The sequence below is a fragment of the Dipteris shenzhenensis genome, chromosome 33, assembly GCF_047967505.1.
Source record: "Dipteris shenzhenensis isolate YYH24624 ecotype China chromosome 33, Dip_SZ_1.0, whole genome shotgun sequence".
NCBI lineage: Eukaryota > Viridiplantae > Streptophyta > Polypodiopsida > Gleicheniales > Dipteridaceae > Dipteris > Dipteris shenzhenensis.
Window position 1 is genome coordinate 38,117,514 of NC_141628.1, and position 18,860 is coordinate 38,136,373.

Here is an 18,860-nt window from a genome sequence, read left to right on the forward strand (position 1 = left end):
TTGTTTGAATAACACACTTAGGACCGTGTTTTTTCATGGTTATGCATGACACTAAGGCAAAAACGGCGTTTTACGCTTGATCGACAATGCAAAGCATATCCGATGGGCAAAATACTTTGCACACACCTTCAACTAGGTGGAATTGACTTACATGCAAAGTGGTATTCCCATCGCATAAGTACTTGATCAGATAACACACCTAGCAGCGTGTTTTTTTACGGATGTGCATGACACTAAGGCAAAAATGGTATTTAATGATCAATCGACCATGCAAAGCATATCCGATGGGCACAATACTTTTCCTACACCTTAACCTAGGTGGTATTGAAATGTTCTCAAAGAGGGACACCGATCCGATAAGTACTTGGTCAGATAACATACCTAAGGGCATGTTTCTTTGCGGATGTGCATACCACTACAGGAAAAACGTTGTATAATGTGTAATCGACCATGGAGAGCATATCTGATGGTGACAATACTTTGCACACTCCTCAAGGTAGTTGAAACTTACATGCGTGCAATGTGGAGCCACCATCCGATAAGTACTTGTTTGAATAACACACCTAGGACCGTGTTTTTTCATCGTTGTGCATGACACTAAGGCAAAAACGGAGTTTTATGCTTGATCGACAATGCCAAGCATATCCGATGGGCACAATACTTTGCACACACCTTCAACTAGGTGAAATTGACTTACATGCAAAGTGGCATACCCATCCCATAAGTGCTTGATCGGATAACATACCTAGCAGCGTGTTTTTTACGGATGTGCATGACACTAGAGCAAAAATAGTATTTAATGCTCGATCGACCATGCAAAGGATATCTGATGGGCACAACACTTTTCATACACGTCAAACTAGGTGGTATTGAAATGTTCTCGATGAGGCACACCCATCCGATAAGTACTTGGTCAGATAATACACCTAATGGCATGTTTTTTTGGGGATGTCCATATCACTAGGGAAAAAATGGTGTATAATGCATGATCGACCATGCAAAGCATATCCCCGATGGTGACAATACTTTGCACACACCTCAATGTAGTTGAAACGGACTTGTGTGCAAAGTGGAGCCCCCATCTGATAAGTACTTATTTGAATAACACACCTACGGCCGTGTTTTTATATGGTTGTGCATGACACTAAGGAAAAAACGGTGTTTTATGCTTGATCGACAATGCAAAGCATATCCGATGGGCACAATACTTTGCACACACATTCAACTAGGTGGAATTGACTTACATGCAAAGTGGCATTCCCATCGCATAAGTACTTCATCGAATAACATACCTAGCAGCGTGTTTTTTTACGGATGTGCATGACACTAAGGAAAAAATGGTATTTAATGCTCGATCAACCATGCAAAGCATATCCAATGGGCACAATACTTTTCCTACAGATTAACCTAGGTGGTATTGAAATTTTCTCAAAGAGGCACACCCATCGGATAAGTACTTGGTCAGATAACATACCTAAGGGCATGTTTTTCTGCGGATGTGCATATCACTACGGGAAAAACATTGTATAATGTGTAATCGACCATGCAGAGCATATTCGATGGTGACAATACTTTGCACGCATCTCAACCTAGTTGAAACAGACTTACGTGCAAACTGGAGCCCCCATCCGATAAGTACCAAGTGTTCGATTAACGCACTTAGGACCGTGTTTTTTCATGGTTGTGCATGACACTAAGGCAAAAACGATGTTTTATGCTTGATCGACAATGCAAAGCATATCCGATGGGCACAATACTTTGCACACACCTTCAACTAGGTGGAATTGAATTACTTGCAAAGTGTCATGTCCATCCCATAAGTGCTTGATGGGATAACATACCTAGCAGCGTGTTTTTTTACGGATGTGCATGACACTAGAGCAAAAATAGTATTTAATGCTCGATCGACCATGCAAAGGATATCCGATGGGCACAACACTTTTCGTACGCCTCAACCTAGGTGGTATTGAAATGTTCTCAAAGAGGCACACCAATCCGATAAGTACTTGGTCAGATAACACACCTAAGGGCATGTTTTTTTGCGGATGTGCATATCACTAGGGAAAAAATGGTGTATAATGCGTGATCGACCATGCAAAGCATATCCGATGGTGACAATACTTTGCACGCACCTCAACGTAGTTGAAATGGACTTGCGTGCAATGTGGAGCCCCCATCCGATAAGTACTTATTTGAATAACACACCTATGGCCGTGTTTTTGTATGGTTGTGCATGACAAGAAGGTAAAAACGGTGTTTTATGCTTGATCGAGAATGCAAAGCATATCCGATGGACACAATACTTTCCACACACCTTCAACTAGGTGGAATTGACTTACATGCAAAGTGGCACGCCCATCCCATAAGTGCTTGATCAGATAACATACATAGCAGCGTGTTTCTTTACGGATGTGCATGACACTAGAGCAAAAATAGTATTTAATGCTCGATCGACCATGCAAAGGATATCCGATGGGCACAACACTTTTCATACGCCTCAACCTAGGTGGTATTGAAATGTTCTCAAAGAGGCACACCAATCCAATAAGTACTTGGTCTAATAACACACCTAAGGGTGTGTTTTTTTGCGGATGTGCATATCACTAGGGAAAAAATGGTGTATAATGCGTGATCGACCATGCAAATCATATCCGATGGTGACAATACTTTGGACGCACCTCAAAGTAGTTAAAACTGACTTGCGTGCAATGTGGAGCCCCCATCCGATAAGTCCTTATTTGAATAACACACCTATGGCCGTGTTTTTATATGGTTGTGCATGACATTAAGGTAAAAACGGTGTTTTATGCTTGATCGACAATGCAAAGCATATCCGATGGGCACAATACTTTGCACACACCTTCAACTAGGTGGAATTGACTTACATGCAAAGTCACACGCCCATCCCATAAGTGCTTGATCGGATAACATACCTAGCAGTGTGTTTCTTTACGGATGTGCATGGCACTAGAGCAAAAATAGTATTTATTGCTCGATCGACCATGCAAAGGATATCCGATGGGCACAACACTTTTCGTATGCCTCAACCTAGGTGGTATTGAAATGTTCTCAAAGAGCCACACCCATCCGATAAGTACTTGGTCAGATAACACACCTAAGGGCGTGTTTTTTTGCGGATGTGCATATCACTAGGGAAAAAATGGTGTATAATGCGTGATCGACCATGCAAAGCATATCCGATGGTGACAATACTTTGCACGCACCTCAACGTAGTTGAAACGGACTTGCGTGCAATGTGGATCCCCCATCCAATAAGTACTTTTTTGAATAACATACCTACGGCCGTGTTTTTATATGGTTGTGCATGACACTAAGGTAAAAACGGTGTTTTATGCTTGATCGACAATGCAAAGCATATCCGATGGGCACAATACTTTGCACACACCTTCAACTAGGTGGAATTGACTTACATGCAAAGTGGCACGCCCATCCCATAAGTGCTTGATCGGATAACATACCTAGCAGCGTGTTTTTTTACGGATGTGCATGACACGAGCAAAAATAGTATTTAATGCTTAATCGACCCTGCAAAGGATATCCGATGGGCACAACACTTTTCATACGTCTCAAAATAGGTGGTATTGAAATGTTCTCAAAGAGGCACACCCATCTGATAAGTACTTGGTCAGATAACACACCTAAGGGCGTGTTTTTTTGCGAATGTGCATATCACTAAGGAAAAAATTGTGTATAATGCGTGATCGACCATGCAAAGCATATCCGATGGTGACAATACTTTGCACGCACCTCAACGTAGTTGAAAGAGACTTGCGTGCAACGTGGAGCCCCCATCCAATAAGTACTTATTTGAATAACACACCTACGGCCGTGTTTTTATATGGTTGTGCATGACACTAAGGCAAAAATATTTATGCTTGATCGACAATGCATATCATATCCGATGGGCACAATACTTTGCACACACCTTCAACTAGGTGGAATTGACTTACATGCAAAGTGGCACACCCATCCCATCAGTGCTTGATCGGATAACATACCTAGTAGCGTGTTTTTTTACGGATGTGCATGACACTAGAGCAAAAATAGTATTTAATGCTCGATTGACCATGCAAAGGATATTCGATGGGCACAACACTTTTCATACACCTCAACCTAGGTGGTATTGAAATGTTCTAAAAGAGTCACACCCATTCGATAAGTACTTCGTCAGATAACACACCTAAGGGCGTGTTTTTTTGCGGATGTGCATATCACTAGGGAAAAAATGGTGTATAATGCATGATCGACCATGCAAAGCATATCCGATGGTGACAATACTTTGCACGCTCCTCAAAGTATTTGAAACGTACTTTCGTGCAAAGTGTAGCCCCCATCCGATAAGTACTCTAGAGTTTGAATAACACACCTAGGACCGTGTTTTTATATGGTTGTGCATGACACTAAGGCAAAAACGGTGTTTTATGCTTGATCGACAATGCAAAGCATATCCAATGGGCACAATACTTTGCACACACCTTCCAATAGGTGGAATTGACTTACATGCAAAGTGGCATTCCCATCGCATAAGTGCTTGATCGGATAACACACCTAGCAGCGTGTTTTTGTACGGATGTGCATGACACTAAGGCAAAAATGGTATTTAATGCTGGATCGACCATGCAAAGCATATCCGATGGGCATAATACTTTTCCTATACCTCAACCTATGTGGTATTGAAATGTTTTTAAAGAGGCACACCCATCCGATAAGTACTTGGTCAGATAACATACATAGCAGCGTGTTTCTTTACGGATGTGCATGACACTAGAGCAAAAATAGTATTTAATGCTCGATCGACCATGCAAAGGATATCCGATGGGCACAACACTTTTCATACGCCTCAACCTAGGTGGTATTGAAATGTTCTCAAAGAGGCACACCAATCCAATAAGTACTTGGTCTAATAACACACCTAAGGGTGTGTTTTTTTGCGGATGTGCATATCACTAGGGAAAAAATGGTGTATAATGCGTGATCGACCATGCAAATCATATCCGATGGTGACAATACTTTGGACGCACCTCAAAGTAGTTAAAACTGACTTGCGTGCAATGTGGAGCCCCCATCCGATAAGTCCTTATTTGAATAACACACCTATGGCCGTGTTTTTATATGGTTGTGCATGACATTAAGGTAAAAACGGTGTTTTATGCTTGATCGACAATGCAAAGCATATCCGATGGGCACAATAATTTGCACACACCTTCAACTAGGTGGAATTGACTTACATGCAAAGTCGCACGCCCATCCCATAAGTGCTTGATCGGATAACATACCTAGCAGTGTGTTTCTTTACGGATGTGCATGGCACTAGAGTAAAAATAGTATTTATTGCTCGATCGACCATGCAAAGGATATCCGATGGGCACAACACTTTTCGTATGCCTCAACCTAGGTGGTATTGAAATGTTCTCAAAGAGCCACACCCATCCGATAAGTACTTGGTCAGATAACACACCTAAGGGCGTGTTTTTTTGCGGATGTGCATATCACTAGGGAAAAAATGGTGTATAATGCGTGATCGACCATGCAAAGCATATCCGATGGTGACAATACTTTGCACGCACCTCAACGTAGTTGAAACGGACTTGCGTGCAATGTGGATCCCCCATCCAATAAGTACTTTTTGAATAACATACCTACGGCCGTGTTTTTATATGGTTGTGCATGACACTAAGGTAAAAACGGTGTTTTATGCTTGATCGACAATGCAAAGCGTATCCGATGGGCACAATACTTTGCACACACCTTCAACTAGGTGGAATTGACTTACATGCAAAGTGGCACTCCCATCCCATAAGTGCTTGATCGGATAACATACCTAGCAGCGTGTTTTTTTACGGATGTGCATGACACGAGCAAAAATAGTATTTAATGCTTAATCGACCCTGCAAAGGATATCCGATGGGCACAACACTTTTCATACGCCTCAAAATAGGTGGTATTGAAATGTTCTCAAAGAGGCACACCCATCTGATAAGTACTTGGTCAGATAACACACCTAAGGGTGTGTTTTTTTGCGAATGTGCATATCACTAAGGAAAAAATTGTGTATAATGCGTGATCGACCATGCAAAGCATATCCGATGGTGACAATACTTTGCACGCACCTCAACGTAGTTGAAAGAGACTTGCGTGCAACGTGGAGCCCCCATCCAATAAGTACTTATTTGAATAACACACCTACGGCCGTGTTTTTATATGGTTGTGCATGACACTAAGGCAAAAATATTTATGCTTGATCGACAATGCATATCATATCCGATGGGCACAATACTTTGCACACACCTTCAACTAGGTGGAATTGACTTACATGCAAAGTGGCACACCCATCCCATCAGTGCTTGATCGGATAACATACCTAGTAGCGTGTTTTTTTACGGATGTGCATGACACTAGAGCAAAAATAGTATTTAATGCTCGATTGACCATGCAAAGGATATTCGATGGGCACAACACTTTTCATACACCTCAACCTAGGTGGTATTGAAATGTTCTAAAAGAGTCACACCCATTCGATAAGTACTTCGTCAGATAACACACCTAAGGGCGTGTTTTTTTGCGGATGTGCATATCACTAGGGAAAAAATGGTGTATAATGCATGATCGACCATGCAAAGCATATCCGATGGTGACAATACTTTGCACGCTCCTCAAAGTATTTGAAACGTACTTTCGTGCAAAGTGTAGCCCCCATCCGATAAGTACTCTAGAGTTTGAATAACACACCTAGGACCGTGTTTTTATATGGTTGTGCATGACACTAAGGCAAAAACGGTGTTTTATGCTTGATCGACAATGCAAAGCATATCCGATGGGCACAATACTTTGCACACACCTTCCAATAGGTGGAATTGACTTACATGCAAAGTGGCATTCCCATCGCATAAGTGCTTGATCGGATAACACACCTAGCAGCGTGTTTTTGTACGGATGTGCATGACACTAAGGCAAAAATGGTATTTAATGCTGGATCGACCATGCAAAGCATATCCGATGGGCATAATACTTTTCCTATACCTCAACCTATGTGGTATTGAAATGTTTTTAAAGAGGCACACCCATCCGATAAGTACTTGGTCAGATAACATACCTAAGGGCATGTTTTTTTGTGGATGTGCATATCACTACGGGAAAAACGTTGTATAATGCGTAATCGACCATGCAAAGTATATCCGATGGTGACAATACTTTGCACGCATCTCAAGCTAGTTGAAAAGGACTTGCGTGCAATGTGGATCCCCCATCCAATAAGTACTTTTTTGAATAACATACCTACGGCCGTGTTTTTATATGGTTGTGCATGACACTAAGGTAAAAACGGTGTTTTATGCTTGCTCGACAATGCAAAGCATATCCGATGGGCACAATACTTTGCACACACCTTCAACTAGGTGGAATTGACTTACATGCAAAGTGGCACGCCCATACCATAAGTGCTTGATCGGATAACATACCTAGCAGCGTGTTTTTTTATGGATGTGCATGACACGAGCAAAAATGGTATTTAATGCTCAATCGACCCTGCAAAGGATATCCGATGGGCACAACACTTTTCATACGCCTCAAACTAGGTGGTATTGAAATGTTCTCAAAGAGGCACACCCATCTGATAAGTACCTGGTCAGATAACACACCTAAGGGCGTGTTTTTTTGCGGATGTGCATATCACTAAGGAAAAAATGGTGTATAATGCGTGATCGACCATGCAAAGCATATCCGATGGTGACAATACTTTGCACGCACCTCAACGTAGTTGAAAGAGACTTGCGTGCAACGTGGAGCCCCCATCCAATAAGTACTTATTTGAATAACACACCTACGGCCGTGTTTTTATATGGTTGTGCATGACACTAAGGCAAAAATAGTGTTTTATGCTTGATCGACAATGCATATCATATCCGATGGGCACAATACTTTGCACACACCTTCAACTAGGTGGAATTGACTTACATGCAAAGTGGCACACCCATCCCATCAGTGCTTGATCGGATAACATACCTAGTAGCGTGTTTTTTTACGGATGTGCATGACACTAGAGCAAAAATAGTATTTAATGCTCGATTGACCATGCAAAGGATATTCGATGGGCACAACATTTTCATACACCTCAACCTAGGTGGTATTGAAATGTTCTCAAAGAGTCACACCCATTCGATAAGTACTTCGTCAGATAACACACCTAAGGGCGTGTTTTTTTGCGGATGTGCATATCACTAGGGAAAAAATGGTGTATAATGCATGATCGACCATGCAAAGCATATCCGATGGTGACAATACTTTGCACGCTCCTCAAAGTATTTGAAACGTACTTTCGTGCAAAGTGTAGCCCCCATCCGATAAGTACTCTAGAGTTTGAATAACACACCTAGGACCGTGTTTTTATATGGTTGTGCATGACACTAAGGCAAAAACGGTGTTTTATGCTTGATCGACAATGCAAAGCATATCCGATGGGCACAATATTTTGCACACACCTTCCAATAGGTGGAATTGACTTACATGCAAAGTGGCATTCCCATCGCATAAGTGCTTGATCGGATAACACACCTAGCAGCGTGTTTTTGTACGGAGGTGCATGACACTAAGGCAAAAATGGTATTTAATGCTAGATCGACGATGCAAAGCATATCCGATGGGCACAATACTTTTCCTATACCTCAACCTATGTGGTATTGAAATGTTGTCAAAGAGGCACACCCATCCGATAAGTACTTGGTCAGATAACATACCTAAGGGCATGTTTTTTTGTGGATGTGCATATCACTACGGGAAAAACGTTGTATAATGCGTAATCGACCATGCAGATTATATCCGATGGTGACAATACTTTGCATGCATCTCAAGCTAGTTGAAAAGGACTTGCGTGCAAACCGGAGCCCCCATCCGATAAGTACTTGTTTGATTAACACACTTAGGACCTTGTTTTTTCATGGTTGTGCATGACACTAAGGCAGAAACGGTGTTTTATGCTTGATCGACAATGCAAAGCATATCCGATGGGCACAATACTTTGCACACACCTTCAACTAGGTGGAATTGACTTACATGCAAAGTGGCAGGCCCATCGCATAAGTGCTTGATCGGATAACACACCTAGCAGCGTGTTTTTTTACGGATGTGCATGACACGAGCAAAAATAGTATTTAATGCTCGATCGACCATGCAAAGCATATCCGATGGGCACAATACTTTTCCTACACCTCAACCTAGGTGGTATTGAAATGTTCTCAAAGAGGCACACCCATCCAATAAGTACTTGGTCAAATAACATACCTAAGGGCATGTTTTTTTGCGGATGTGCATACCGCTAGGGAAAAAACGGTGTATAATGCGTGATCGACCATGCAAATCATATCCGATGGTGACAATACTTTGCACACACCTCAATGTAGTTGAAACAAACTTGCGTGCAAAGTGGAGCCCCCATCCGATAAGTAGTTGTTTGAATAACACACCTAGGACCGTGTTTTTTCATGGTTGTGCATGACACTAAGGCAAAAACGGTGTTTTATGCTTGATCGACAATGCAAAGCATATCCGATGGGCACAATACTTTGCACACACTTTCAACTAGGTGGAATTGACTTACATGCAAAGTGGCATGCCCATCCCATAAGTGCTTGATCGGATAACATACCTAGGAGCATGTTTTTTTACGGATGTGCATGACACGAGCAAAAATAGTATTTAATGCTCGATCGACCATGCAAAGGATATCTGATGGGCACAACAATTTTTGTACACCTCAACCTAGGTGGTATTGAAATGTTCTCGATGAGGCACACCCATCTGATAAGTACTTGGTCAGATAACACACCTAATGACGTGTTTTTTGTGCGGATGTCCATATCACTAGGGAAAAAATGGTGTATAATGCGTGATCGACCATGCAAAGCATATCCGATGGTGACAATACTTTGCACGCACCTCAACATAGGTGAAACGGACTTACATGCAAAGTGGAGCCCCCATCCGATAAGTACTTATTTGAATAACACACCTACGGCTGTGTTTTTATATGGTTGTGCATGACACAAAGGCAAAAACGGTGTTTTATGCTTGATCGACAATGCAAAGCATATTCGATGGGCACAATACTTTGCACAAATCTTGAACTGGGTGGAATCGACTTACATGCAAAGTGGCATTCCCATCGCATAAGTACTTGATCGGATAACACACCTAGGAGCGTGTTTTTTTACGGATGTGCATGACACTAAGGTAAAAATGGTATTTAATGCTCGATCGACCATGCAAAGCATATCCGATGGACACAATACTTTTCCTACACCTTAACCTAGGTGGTATTGAAATGTTCTCAAAGAGGCAACCCATCCGATAAGTACTTGGTTAGATAACATAGCTAAGGGCATGTTTTTTTGCGGATGTGCATATTACTACGGGAAAAATGTTGTATAATGCATAATCGACCATGCAGAGCATATCCGATGGTGACAATACTTTGCACGCATCTCAACCTAGTTGAAACAGACTTGCGTGCAAACTGGAGCCCCCATCCGATAAGTACTTGTTTGATTAACACACTTAGGACCGTGTTTTTTCATGGTTGTGCATGAAACTAAGGCAAAAACGGTATTTTATGCTTGATCGACAATGCAAAGCATATCCGATGGGCACAATACTTTGCACACAACTTCAACTAGGTGGAATTGACTTACATGCAAAGTGGCACTCCCATCCCGTAAGTGCTTGATCCGATAACATACCTAGCAGCGTGTTTTTTTACGGATGTGCATGACACTAGAGCAAAAATAGTATTTATTGCTCGATCGATCATGAAAAGGATATCCGATGGGCACAACACTTTTCGTACGCCTCAACCTAGGTGGTATTGAAATGTTCTCAAAGAGGCACACCCATCCGATAAGTACTTGGTCAGATAACACATCTAAGGGCGTGTTTTTTTGCGGATGTGCATATCACTAGAGAAAAAATGGTGTATAAGGCATGATCGACCATGCAAAGCATATCCGATGGTGACAATACTTTGCACACACCTCAACGTAGTTGAAATGGACTTGCGTGCAAAGTGGAGCCCCCATCCGATAAGTACTTGTTTGAATAACACACCTAGGACCGTGTTTTTTCATGGTTGTGCATGACACTAAGGAAAAAACGGTGTTTTATGCTTGATCCACAATGCAAATCTTATCCGATGGGCACAATACTTTACAGACACCTTCAACCAGGTGGAATTGACTTACGTGCAAAGTTGCATTCCCATCATATAAGTACTTGATCGGATAACACACCTAGCAGCGTGTTTTTTTTACAGATGTGCATGACACTAGAGCAAAAATAGTATTTAATGCTCGATCGACCATGCAAAGCATATATGATGGGAACAATACTTTTCCTATGCCTTAACCTAGGTGGTATTGAAATTTTGTCAAAGAGGCACACCCATCCGATAAGTAGTACTTGGTTAGATAACATACCTAAGGGTGTGTTTTTTTGCAGATGTGCATATCACTACGGGAAGAACATTGTATAATGCGTAATTGACCATGTAGAGCATATCCGATGGTGACAATACTTTGCACCCGATGGTGACAATACTTTGCACTCATCTCAACCTAGTTGAAACGGACTTGCATGAAAAGTCGAGCCCCCATCCAATAAGTACTTGTTTGATTAACACACTTAGGACCGTGTTTTTTCATGGTTGTGCATGACACTAAGGCAAAAACGGTGTTTTATGCTTGATTGACAATGCAAAGCATATCCGATGGGCACAATACTTTGCACACACCTTCAACTAGGTGGAATTGACTTACATGCAAAGTGGCACACCCATCCCATAAGTGCTTGATTGGATAACATACCTAGCAGGCTCGTGTTTTTTTACGGATGTGCATGACACTAGAGCAAAAATAGTATTTAATGCTATATTGACCATGCAAAGGATAACTTGGCATGTCCATCTGATGAGTACTTGATCGGATAACTTCTCCCACCAATAAATTAAGTACTAATTAAAAATTATAATAAATGAGTTATGTAATTGTTGCTACTGCAGCTTGCTTGCGAAGGACTCTCACAAAGGAGATGGCTATAGATTTTTTTCCAGGGATGGATGTGATTTTATGTAGCAAAAGAGAAGTAGTTGCATTTGCTACAATGCATGATAGTGATCCCAATTCAGTTTGCCACTTTCGAAGACTTGGCGAAGATAAGGTGGTAGTTACTGTATCAAAGATTCTTAGCGCACATGTTGAGCTAAAGTATAAATGTGGAGATATGGAAACACTTGGAGACGTTATTCCCTACAATACATCCAACAAATCATTTATAGCATGGGACAAAGATGAGACTTATGCAACAAACATTATCAAGAATACAAAGTGCACCACCTTGGATTTTACTATAGGGGACATTTTACAAATGAGATCATTTGCAAATAAGACTGTAGCAGAAGGTGAAGTATTGGGATTTGAACAAGTGGAGCAATGGTCATTTGCACAGATGAGGATTCTAAAAGTCACTGATGATGGTATGGTTGATAACATAACATCCTTATGTGATCCCTACTATGAGGTAGGAAAGAATATGAGATGGAGCATGCAATTTTTAAACATGAGAAAGAGGCACGTGGTTTTCAATGATAAAGACAAGGTATACTACAATATCAAAGGACCTAAAAAGCGTGCCCATGTGCCAGGCTCTATCACTTCAAATGTGGATGATTTCAATATACTCAATTATAGAAGTGACATCTTATCTGGAGTGGATGAGTTCATTGGTTCCGAGAAACAAAATGATTTTAGAAGCGAAGCCTTATCTAGGGTGGATGAATTCTTGCACAGTGAGAAGGGCAAAGGTTTCAATAGCGATGTTTTGTCAAGTGTGGATGAGTTCATGCATATTAACAAACCTGGTGTCAATCAAGCTTGTGGATTTGTGAAAGCCATGCAAGATGTCCCAATGAGTGATGTTCTCTCAGGAGTGGAAGAGTTTCAAGGTTCTCAATACTCTCCTAGAATATTGAATTCATTGAATGGTCCTAAGAGTATGTTAAAAACGAGGATGAGATCAACAGAGGATTATTCAATATTTAACTTTGATTGTGATATGGACAAGGATGCAAAGACCAATCATGGATGCTTGGTTACAAACAAATGTGAGGAGAAGAAGTGCATAAATACAGATAACAACGTGCACGAGGAACGAAAACAGTCATACATATGCATGAAGAGAAAGCGAATCCAGGCAGATCCACAAAAGCAACCAAAGAGGAAGAGAGTAATGAAGGAGGAGAACATGTTAAATGCATTGGGATATCTATGTTGCAAGCGAAGATGTATGCACTTCATTGATCTTGCAGACATCAGGGAATGTAGAGGACACGTGTGGCAAAGAAGAGGAAGCGAAAGAAATGAATACCTTCTCACAAGTCTCTCTTGCTTTCTTCAGAATGGTAATAAAAGGCTAAGTTCAAGACAAAAGGTAAAACCTCTAGTAAATGGAAAAAGGATTTGCAATAAGGCATATCACAATATTACTGGATTATCCCATGGTACATATTGGGATTTAGTCAACAAGGCAAAGGGCGGCAACAAATTTAGCATTCACGGTAATAGAGAAAGGTCCAAATCAAGAATCTCAACTGTCAGGGCAGCAGCAATTTTGCAAGACTTCATACATGAAAATGCTTTACCTCAACCCCATATATCTACCAAACTCCCTAACGGTGACGCGATCATTGAAATGCACCTTCCAATGGGCTTGACAAAGCTCGAAGTATTTGACTCTATTGCAGAAAAGCAAAGGCAAAGAGGGGATGCCGTAGCTTCTTCTCTTACTTTGTATACTCTTTGGAAGAAGAACTTTGGATATGTTAAAATCCCAAGGAGGCAAAAAATGTCAAAGTGCAATGTTTGTGATGATTTAAAGCGAGCGATTGAGAGTGCAACATGTCCAAATCAAAGGGAATTATACAAAAAACACCAAAAATCTCATCATGACCTTATTCGACATTCCAGAGAAAAATATGCATTTTGGAAGGAGCAAGCTATTTCGCATCCCGATGACTACATGTGCCTTATTGTAGATGGCATGGATCAGAATACAACAACATTGCCTCGTTTTGTTGCCACTCCACCTAAATTACAAGGAAAGCACTTTCTAAAGACACATCTATGTGGAGTGTTAGTGCATGGAATTAAGTTCTTTGCAGATATATGGATTGATTCCTTGCATCTACATGATAGCAATCAAGTTGTAACATCTATTATGAAGGCAATTCACAATGTACATGCAGAAAAAGGTCACCTACCATCGACTTTGAGAATACAAGCTGATAATTGCTGGCGAGAAAATAAGAATGTACTCATGTTTGCATTCTGCTCCATGCTAGTTGCTCATCGAATCTTCAATGAGGTTGAATGTGGATTTTTATATGTTGGGCATACACATGAGGATATCGATCAGGTTTTTAGCACAGTCTCAAGGGAGCTTAAATGTAAGGATGTGGAGACAATAGATGACTTGGTAAGAAGATGTGGCAGGCAAGTTGGTGGTCGTAAGGAAAGTACAGTATGTGAGAGGCTCGAAAGAATGTATGATTGGAAGAGCTTCATTCTACCTTTCATACAAACAGGTGGTGATGCATTGATAGGTCATACCAATCCACACTACTTTCGTTTTTTTTTTAAAGATGAAAAACCCGTAATGCAATGGCAACAGTATTCTCATGATATAAAGTGGGAACCTGAAGAACCTTACAGTCTCTTAACTTCAATTCCCAGCAAGGAAAGGTATCCAACATGGGCTCCTATACAAGAATTCAATGAGAGGTCTAACTGTGAAATAGAAGGATTAAAAGCATTTATTACATACAAAGAGGAAATGCTCCAGAGATATCCTGATTCGAAGCCTACTTGGAGAGAACACACTACCACTATAATTAACAAGACACGAAATTTAATAAAGGACCTTGAGAGAATGCGAAACTCAAAGGATGTCAAGGAAGAATGTAATATGTTTTGGCCAAATGTTCATAACGATTTGCGGGCGCCCAGCTCCAGTCTTTGAAAATGAATTTGTATCATTACTCCCACGTCCATATTGTGGACCGAAGAAGAGAGAGTTTATGACGAAACATCATACGACCCGTTTCCCTTGGCTCCCCATCCTGCAACATGGTTCCTCGGGGGGGTCACTCATTTAATCGCCATAAAATATAACCTTTAGTAAATCCCAAACAACCACCGTGCTTGTTTCAGTAAATCCCAATCAATTAATCCCAAACAAGGGAAAATGTAAATCCCAAACAGTATACTAGTACCAAACAACCATCGAGCTTGTTTTATCGATAATGACTGTACATGACGGACCATCTAATTCATAGGTTCAGATTAGAATTCAGTCGGAATCATATGGTAATAACAATGATTGTGCACGAGGGACCATCTAACCTTTTGAGGTTTTGGCAAAAAGATTACATAACTCCACCTTGCAAGCACCTCTTCTAAGAGCGAGAAAAGCCTTTCGTGATGGAGTTGTATATTCAAGGTCAGAGTTGAAACTGACCTTAGTGGGATCTCTCTTATTGAAGGGGGAGAGTCAAGGTGTATTTTAAGCACCTCTCCTAAGAGCGAGGGAATTAAGCAAGATCTTCTGGCGTCTTTTCGAGCCTAAGACAAAGGATTGAGTAATATTTGCTTATCATGGACTTTTTGGTTTAAATAAGGTCATGCTTGGTGCCTTTGTATTTGTTCTATTGGTTCATTACCATAATAACCAAGCTATAATAATGATCAAGTTATCCCCATAAGTATTCATTCTACTAGCTAATGAACATGAGGGTTTGCAAAGGGATATACTTTCAAGGGTCATCCCCTAATAAAAATGTTTCGAGGGCTTTGAATCCATCTGCTCGACAAGTTTTTTCGAAAATTTAGTCCGGCCACCATTTTTTATTGGTCCAACTCAAGCAATCTTCCCACGAGACTGGAGGTCGCGCGGGCGGTTCATTATACCCCCTAAGCCTCAATGGACGCGAGGTCTTTACTTTCGGCTTTCAATGTACGGGGGCTTGCAGTAGCTCATCCGTCATACCGACTCGTGACTTCTTGGCATGCTCTCCACCGATGAATTCGTCAGTATGGACGCCGTCCGCTACACTTTCTATCACCCTCCGTACGGGAACACACCAATGCACGATGCTAACACGGCTGCCCTGAAATTCACTTTCATGGTTCCGGAATACGAGTTTGTCCATATTCAGACCTATCAACAGCACGCCTATGGAAGTTGCTTATACCAAATCTCAAGACCATGAATTCTAATGTCATAAAAACGTTCCCGGTTATATGTGACGGTCGATTATCGACAGTCTAAAGATTCAGTGCCAAACACTTAACGTATCAATGCGTATGCCTATAGCGATTGTTCAGCTCATTCATGCCAAACATCCCTGCAAGAAAGTGTACCTACCATATACGACTACCTATTTATGATGAATCGTCCATCGAAGACGGATCCGCTTGTCCTCCATTGTAGACTTGTATTGATTCCATACGGTCTTCTTGACATAGAAGTTGACTTCCACCATGTTGTTTCTCACGCCACCTAATCATCTATATCCTATCTCTCGTGGATCACTCTAAACCTAATTTATCATGTCGATAGGGCGTACCTGATAAACCATGTCGTATCTTTATGGAGAGAGAAGGGTTGATAGAAGTCCCCCATGAGAACAACCTAACTTGACACAAACTCAACATCAAATGAGTTGAAAAAAGGCTGCCTATCCCACATGTAACTTATCACATACCACAAGTTTGTTGTCTTCTAGTCTCAAAACGGGGAAAAGTTACCACAATATTGCCTAGGACATGTAGCACTTATCTTATGGAAGGTGTCATGCTCAAATGACATGGTGTAATGGTGACATTACGAATGCAATGGGGAGTGGGCATTCATGGAGGGGTGATGACTTTCCACAGCTACTCATCCACCCTGATCTTGTGGAAGGTGTCATGCTTAATTGTCGTGGTCTAATGAGTACTTAGAATGAGTTTTCGACACCTCTTCAATTACATAAGACTAGGGAGTACTTTCACTCCATATGGTAACTCGCATGAGGTTGATGCTTGCACAATAGGCACACCTACTCTTTTGACTATGTAGCAAGAAGCGAAGCATGCCAAAAAGTGAGATGGGCTTGAATGAATGGTGGCCTGACGAAGGACGATAGAGAGTCATGTCATGAGGAGAGGTAAACAGAGAACTGTCGTGTGCAGTAATGAAAAGTAAAAGTCACCGTGGGAAATCTGCAAGAGCATCCATCAATATAAATAACTATCTCCCTATACATTATAATGCCCAACTCTTCCATTTGCGCTTAGCTCCCAGCTGCTCTTCGCTCGCTTCTAGCTCTTACACTGATTAGTAAGAATTCCATTGCTCCCAGCTTTACGTATCAACCTTGCGTTGCCCCCCCCCCCACCCCCTTGCACCCACGAGTTTTAGATTCACCCTTCTAGGAAAAGATTATTTTCGTCTCTGTCGTTTTGATTTCAATGCAATCCACGACACTTTTCGTTAGAATCGACTTTCTGTTCGCCTGTGCGTTCAACGCTCTACAATTGGAATTTCTGCGCACGTTACAAACGCACTTGCTCCTCTACGCGTTGTCCGTTTCGCTCCTTGGACTATCTTACAAGGGGATTTTACCACATATTAACTTTGATACGCGACTGCTTGTTCAGCACATGGCTCGAGGCAAGCTCGCTGTTGCAATAGATCTGAAAGTCACTGCCGCCAAACTCTGGGAGACGATTAAAGTTCCCGACATCATTCCGAAGATCATGCCTGACGTCGTTGCCGAAAGCAAATGCATTGAGGGAGCAGCTGGAGAAGTGGGATCCATCAGACTGGTGAAGTTTGGACCAGGTGAGCAGGACTTTCGCGACTTCGCTCGTTTTTGTAGGTATCATGGGTAATATATTAATCTGCTTTCTGATTACAATGCCCGGATTGATGGAAACCCCAGCCGTGAAGGACTACGTGACATTCTCGAAGGAGAAGATGGAAGTGGTTGACGAGGCTGCCAAGAAACTCTCTTACTCAGTTATAGATGGAGAGCTCATCAAATTCTTTAAGCTCTACAGGGTTTCTGTGAGTATAGTTGAGGGAGAAACCCAGGACAGTTGCATTGTCAACTGGGAAGTGGAATACGAAGCTCTCACACCAGGGATAACTCCCCCTTCCCCGGAGGTAGCCAAGCAAGGAGCTGTCGCCACGTTTAAAGCCCTGGAGGCCTACTTGTTGGGAAATGCTCCCGAACCCCCTATGAATTAAGGCAAAACGCTCCAAGCTTCAATTGATTTTCTCAATGCAGAAGTCGAATGTGTATCTCCCTATGTCTTATTTCTTTATAACTGAATTGACATATGCTATTATGTCCCCACACATCTGCTGTTGATGGCTCGATGCATCTTCGAGTGTCTTGCTTCTTGTAACTTTAGGAATCAAGAGCTTTTCATCTTAAACAAATAGCGTAGCAACAACAAAGGTTTAACAATTTGTTGGCATCCATGAATCAAGTTTTATTGCGTGTAAAATCAACAATATAGGCAAGAAAGAAAATGAAAGATAGATTGTAAAAGACTCTCTCCTTTCCATTAGGCAAAACGAAGCCACAAAGAGTACGTCCCTAGAGTGACAACGAAAACTTAAAAGGCCATCAACCATGCAACAAAGCAACCGAATACGCCCACCTATCACACTTCCATAAAATTAGTAGGTCAAGAAGAGAAAGCAAAGCGCCATGGTCTCCCGTTACTCAAAACGCTCTTGTACTTTGTTTT

At 41.5% G+C, this 18,860-nt stretch overlaps 1 protein-coding gene across 1 annotated transcript; it reads left to right on the top strand.

The window, feature by feature from the left end:
- Positions 1-17,340: 17,340 nt before the first annotated feature.
- On the top strand, positions 17,341-18,530 carry LOC147880080 (MLP-like protein 423). Its single transcript, XM_087372014.1, has 3 exons — positions 17,341-17,439; positions 17,760-17,943; positions 18,044-18,530. Exons 2-3 carry the CDS (start codon positions 17,763-17,765, stop codon positions 18,349-18,351), a joined length of 489 nt encoding a protein of 162 aa, XP_087228140.1. The 5' UTR covers positions 17,341-17,439; positions 17,760-17,762; the 3' UTR covers positions 18,352-18,530.
- The last annotated feature ends 330 nt before the right edge of the window (positions 18,531-18,860 follow it).

Bases quoted from the DNA above. Each gene is read 5' to 3' on its own strand.
- LOC147880080 (XM_087372014.1), top strand. From the start codon at position 17,763: ATGGCTCGAGGCAAGCTCGCTGTTGCAATAGATCTGAAAGTCACTGCC. The intron at 17,944-18,043 runs GTGAGCAGGACT...TGGAAACCCCAG, and splicing joins ACTGGTGAAGTTTGGACCAG to CCGTGAAGGACTACGTGACA.